Source organism: Phoenix dactylifera, chromosome 12, assembly GCF_051530095.1.
Source record: "Phoenix dactylifera cultivar Ajwa chromosome 12, Ajwa_hap1_PhDact_Kaust_v1.1, whole genome shotgun sequence".
In the NCBI taxonomy this organism is placed as follows: Eukaryota; Viridiplantae; Streptophyta; class Magnoliopsida; order Arecales; family Arecaceae; genus Phoenix; species Phoenix dactylifera.
In genome coordinates this window covers 16,226,447-16,232,446 of record NC_143201.1, presented here as the reverse complement: position 1 = coordinate 16,232,446, position 6,000 = coordinate 16,226,447, and the positions used below count along the sequence as shown (strand labels likewise).

At 40.0% G+C, this 6,000-nt stretch overlaps 1 protein-coding gene across 1 annotated transcript; it reads right to left on the bottom strand.

The window, feature by feature from the left end:
* Positions 1-1,389: 1,389 nt before the first annotated feature.
* LOC103724103 (uncharacterized) lies at positions 1,390-2,543 on the bottom strand. Its single transcript, XM_008815259.5, has one exon. The coding sequence runs from the start codon at positions 2,418-2,420 to the stop codon at positions 1,482-1,484; it is 939 nt and encodes a 312-aa protein (XP_008813481.3). The 5' UTR covers positions 2,421-2,543; the 3' UTR covers positions 1,390-1,481.
* Between the last annotated feature and the right edge of the window lie 3,457 nt (positions 2,544-6,000).

The following is a 6,000-nucleotide window of genomic DNA, read 5'->3' as shown; positions in this document are numbered from 1 at the left end:
ATTTAATTAAATTTAAATTTTTAATCTGATGAGATTGTGACAATTCAGACAGGCATATGCTTAGTTCTACATCAACTATACATCTGGTTGATTTTGAATGTTTATATAGAATTAAATAATTTAAATAATATTTTTTAGTTATTTTTTGGGATGATGTTTTGGGTTGTTATACTTTCTCTATAAAGACTAAAGCTATATGTTGGAAGAACATAGTCGGCATAAAAAAAAGGAACGAAGAATATGGAGTTTTTGGTTTTGAAATTTAAGTTAAAGAAAAGTTGGAGGACATGATAATAACTAATTCAGATGGAGGAGTTGATAACAAGTAATTTGTATTTTTTTAAAAAAAATAGAAACTGCTAAAAGATGATTTATTTCATTCTGGAAAAATAGGAATCCTCGCAATTCTAGCTTCCACCCTAAAACTAGCATCCGGAGGATCCTATTGGATGCATGGTAAGATCTCCCACATCCAAATAAGACCTAAGTCATCCACAAGATCCGTCCACTTATGGCAATCACTCTTTTTGAGATGCGACAACTTTAAAAGGCTAATTCTCGTGACAAACCTCTACGAATATTTTCATCAAAGGGTCCAAAAAATAGCATCTTCCCAAGTTTTTTTCTCACTTAAATTAAGCTAACTCATCCTCGACAACACCCACTCTTACACCCTGATGGCAACAAATGGGCAGCATATTCAGTTTGCATGGTCTGAAAGGAAGAAAAAAAAATTGAGGTTGCAAAAAAAATTCTCTCTCAATTTATTTTAATAAAAAAATTTATATATTTTTTATAGTATTTTGCACAACCGCTTACAATACAAAAATAGAAAACATACAATAATAGATTTCAAGAATATGTTTTGATAATTTTCTAAATATTTTTGTAGTAATTTTTTGAATATTTGGCTGCATGATCTTGAAAATTTTTAAAAATTTATACGATCAACAATTTAGTTAATAGAATCCATTTTTTGGTGGTGCTTGATAATACTGAGGATCATTAACACCAACAGATCTTTGGAGAATCCTCATCTCACCATCTCTTCATGATATACTATTAGTATTTATGATTAATTAGAAAAGTCATTTAACCAAGCATAATTAGTTTATTCCAATGTTTTAGCACTTGATATGATGCCCTTAAAGGTTGTCTACAATAGTGGTGCCTTGAGAGTGGTTATTGGCTGAGTTCACAGAATCAGCCAGTAGCTAGTGCCGAGATCCCTTCCTCATCCCGCTTTGGAGCAATCATCCTCCTCCCATTAAACCAAAATAAAGAAAAAGGCATGGCACATTTCCCATCAGAAACTCTCGCCACCAGAATGCCTTAATATGCTGAGAGATACTTGTAGAGGACGCATAGGATAGCTCTAAAATCTAATACTGGAATCGAAGAGAAGATAAGTTTCAGAGAAATTACATACAAAGGGCATAAGATTTTACAATAACCAGACGTAATATACAATAATATTTACATCAAACCACCTTCTTAGAGAAGATAGTCCTGAGATTAAACAGACCGGCATTGCTTCCGACGCCGACGCCGACGCTGCCGCTGCTCTGCTCACCGCCGGCCACCCCATTCGTGTCCTCCCCCTTACAACTCACCTGACTCCGATACCCGATGCAGGTGTTCATGTTCAGATTCAGCATTCTAACCCCAGCACTGCCACCTCCTTTCTTGGCACCGGCGTCGCTTCCGCTAGCCTTCTCCTTCAGCTCGGCGGGCTTGCTGTTCCTCCTTAGCTGCCAGACCGGGCTGGTCCGGCCCAGGTAGATGCCACCGTTGAGTCCAACCCGGCCCGGGTTAGGAGCCCACCTCCTCCTTGAGGAGGAGGTGGTGGTGGCGGCGGCGGCGGCGGCGGCGGCGGTGGCCGGCTTCGAGGACTCTCCGCGGGAGTTGCTCCGCGAGCAAGGCGCGCTACTAGCCTTGCGCCGGGCCACCATAACCTTGGCTCTGTTCCAGGTGCCAGTGCCGGCATTCCCGGCGGAGCGGCTCCTGGAGAAAGGCCAGATGTTGATGTTGAGCTCAGCGGCATTACCGGCACCTTCTATTCTCTCCTTCCTTCTCACCCTCTCCACCAACTTCCTCTCCCCCGCCATGAAGATATCTTTCCATCTTTTGGAGGACGAGGCGGGGGGAATATTGGAAGTAGTAGAGGATTCTGGGGGAGGTGGTGGTGTCTCGGGCTCGGCCTCGGTAGCGGATGGGAGTTCAGTGGTGGAGTTGGGATTGGAGTGGGAGAGAGGGAGGAGGTGGAGAGGGAGGAGGACGCCGTCGACGAAGAGCTCGTCGGCGGTGAGGAGGTGAGGCTGGGGGAAGGAGGGTTCTTTGCCAACCATCCAGAACTCGAACTCCGAGGAGGAGGAAGAGTCGCTGCTGCTCCTCCTTGGGTTCTCGGCAGAGGGATCCATGGAGGCTAGAGAGGGATCGGGCTAGATGAACAGGGAACCAAATAAGAGCAAAGAGAGCTAATAAACTAGCTGAGAGAGAGCTGAGTGTATGTGGAGGCAGATCTGTTGATGATCTGGTTAGCATGCTACGATTCCCCTGTCATCTAGGGACCACTATATTAAAATCCAACAATTAAGTTCCACTGTGTCTGCAAATGTGTTGGGTCAACCCGTGATCCGACCCAGCAAGCTCCAAGGTCGGGTATGGATAAGAGAGGTCGACCCGTTTATGATTAAGTTTAGAGCACTTTTTTACCTACTCGATCTGTTGAATTTTTTTACTCGCCAAGAAAAAAAAAGGCCTGGAATTGAAAAAAAATCGAAATGATGATTGAATTTAAATAAATAATTAGAAAGTTAAATAATCATAGACCCAATTCATTGGAAATTAGATTTACAAATTTTGATCTCTAGCTTAGCATTTAGGGCTCGTTTGGTTCGCAGAAAGCATTTTTCCTCCTAAAAAATATGATTCCTCGGAAACAGATTTCTAGGAATTTTGGTATGTTTGGCTGATAATGAAAAAGTGACAGATTTACAGAATGTTTATTTTTGGTTGACCATCCACTTTTCTAGAAAAGTTATGTGCAATTCCTATTATACCCTTAATAAAAATTAGATCTTTAATACATCTTTAATGTTGAAGGGCTTTTTTGGAAAAAAAATAAAAATGGAGTGATTTCCAGCTCATGGAAAAGTAACTTTCCTATATTTTTCGTGAAAAAAACTTTCTCACGAAACATGGAAATTATATTCCTATAGAAATACAACTTTTCGTTCTCTCTCCTTTGAAAACTCTAATCAAACAAGATGCATCTCATTACTTTCCCGTTAACTATACTTTTGCCCCTTCTTTTTCCGCAAACCAAACGAGCCTCCAGTCTTCTCTAGGTAAACTATTCAATGATCTGGTAATACCCTACATGTTCGACCTATTTTTAAGTCACTCCATCATTGGATGAGCTCCAATAACAAATCTTTGTATGTTTGGCCAGCTCTTGGATCACTCTACGAGGCCCGTTCTCCATTGACTAGGATATTTGGCTTACCATTTATTTAGCCGGTCCTCTGGCTTCTACTATTAATTAGGATGTGGTCTAACAATGCCCTCCATATTTCATTACCTAGTAATCAGGAGGGTGAAGTGATATACCCGATACCACATCAGCAATTGGCATCTGATGGATTTCCAAAAGTGTGTTATCTGATGGGCTCTCCATGTCTCTTATCTTACTTTATGGTGCAGCTTAGCACATCTCTTTTAATCATCTATGGTGGTCTCTAATGCACCACATGTCTGCATCATAGAGGCTATTCTGAGTGCCACCTGCATTCTTGCCATCTTCGAGATTCTACGATCAATTAAAATCCTTTTCTGGGTACACCTCGGTAAGATGTGTCTGGCTTTTTAAATATAGCTCATCTTTTTTCTCTTTTTCGTCTCCTCCAACAAGCTATAGCTTTCACAACCATCTCCTTCCTCCAATTCTTCTTCCTGCAACCTTGTTCCTCTTTTCTGATTCCTCTCTCTCTCGGCCCTAGATGAACTTAGATACCTCCATAGTCAAATCTATGGCTAAATAGGCCAAGGAGAGGCAAAAGCAACTTGAGAGCATCGATCTCCTAGATTCCTCACCCTTTTGGTCTTCTCTTCCTTGCTCTATTTTCGAATTAGGTGTCCCCCATCTCTTTCTTCTATCTTCCCTCTTCATCATGAGGAAACTTTTCTCTATGAAAGACCAGATTTCAAAATTTCAATTTGAAAAGGATGACAACCCTCACCGGTCTTGGCCAACTAAGCTAAACCTCTAAGATCGATGGCTCCATCGTATTGTAGCCATGGCTACAATTTGTGAGAAAAATACGCTTCTAGACATCATCTCCATTTCTAGATTTCCTCCCGGTATCAATAGATCCCTTCTTCTTATGGCCCTCGGTTTGTAGTCATTTTCAAGTAATACCTTACATTTAAACCATGGCATGTCCACCCCTATCATTTTAGATTTGGAGATTCTTTTGAATCTTAGGCCAATCAGTAAAAAATTTAATGCTAACACCTTTGTTGACCTCCTTGAGAATGAGTTAGATCTAAATCTAGGCAAAATATTAGCTACTTTGTTTATAAGGGAATCTATGATCAGCTAATCGGGCCTGTCATCAAACAAGACTGTAGAGCCTTTTTTTCTAGTTTAGATCTATAAATATATTCTTTTGTTCTTAGTTGGTCAAAATTGTCAAAGATCACCTTCATTGGGATATTGCCATTGAAAAGATCGGCCATCGCTTTAGGCCCATTTATTTTAGGTTATCTATATTAGGATCATAGGAAAGTATGCTCTAGGGCTTGGAGCTGTAGAGGCCCTTTATGGATCTTTGAGCTCTGATTATATGCATATTTTTTAGAAGTTTATCCCCATAAACAGAAGAGATCCATCTTGCTCGATTAGAAGGTCCTTTCCTTTCTTTTCTAGACTATTTTAGAAAATTTTATGAGGGTTCAACTAGCTGAAGCAACTTCTTCTTTCCTTTCACTTGAGCTCTAAAATTGTCCTAAGGCCATAAGATCCTCATGGAAGCACTTCCTTATACCTAGATATTTCCATGTAGGAAATATTCTTAAGCGATCTAGCAATAATAAGTGCTCAGTTGAATATTATTCCTAAATTTCTTCACCCACCAGTTTGGTCTTGCTCGAGCAATTTCTTGCCTATCTCTTTACTCTTAACATTGATTTTTTCAATTGGTCATTGATTACCAATTCAAACCTAACTTTCATGGCTAACATTTTCTACTATCAGTCAAGTTCAAAGTTCTAGTTCATTCCTTTATCCCCAAACCTGCCATGACTGAGGATTTTTTGATTTGGTGGGAATTCGATATGATACAAATTTGATTTGAGAGAGTATCAATAGCCTTAGCTCGTATTGACGTTGACTTGCCTTCTGACTCTGAAGGTGAAGACAGATCCTTTGCTACATCTAAACCAAAAATTCTCAAGCTTTGATTTAAGATCTCTTTTCTATTGTAACAGAGGCCAACCAAGGTACTAGTCGGACCAAAAGTACAAGCATGCGATCAGTTCAAATCGGAAAGGATATAAAAGTAATAGTAGATCCTACTGTCTTCAACCTTCAAAGACTTCCACTACTATTAACATGTTGCCCACTCGAACGCAAGGAATAAAAAAAGAAATACAATGTTGGCCCAACTAGGCAACCCGGCGCGGGGGGGGGGGGGGGGGGGGGGGGGGGGTTGAATTGGGTTAATAAAATTTTGCAAAAATAAAATTAAATCTTCTCAAGTTTTTAAATCTAATAAAATAAACTAGATGCAACAAGTATAGCAAGTAATAATTACAAATATGCAACTAAAAATAAAAAAAATAAAGAGTGAAAGGAAGAAAAATAATACGCAACGATTTATAGTGGTTCGGTCTCCTTGTGAGCCTACATCCACTTCCTAGGACTTCTTTCCGAGATTTAATCCACTATGCTTATTCAAAGCTTTACAAACCGCTTGTCTTCCATGTGCAAGCAACCTT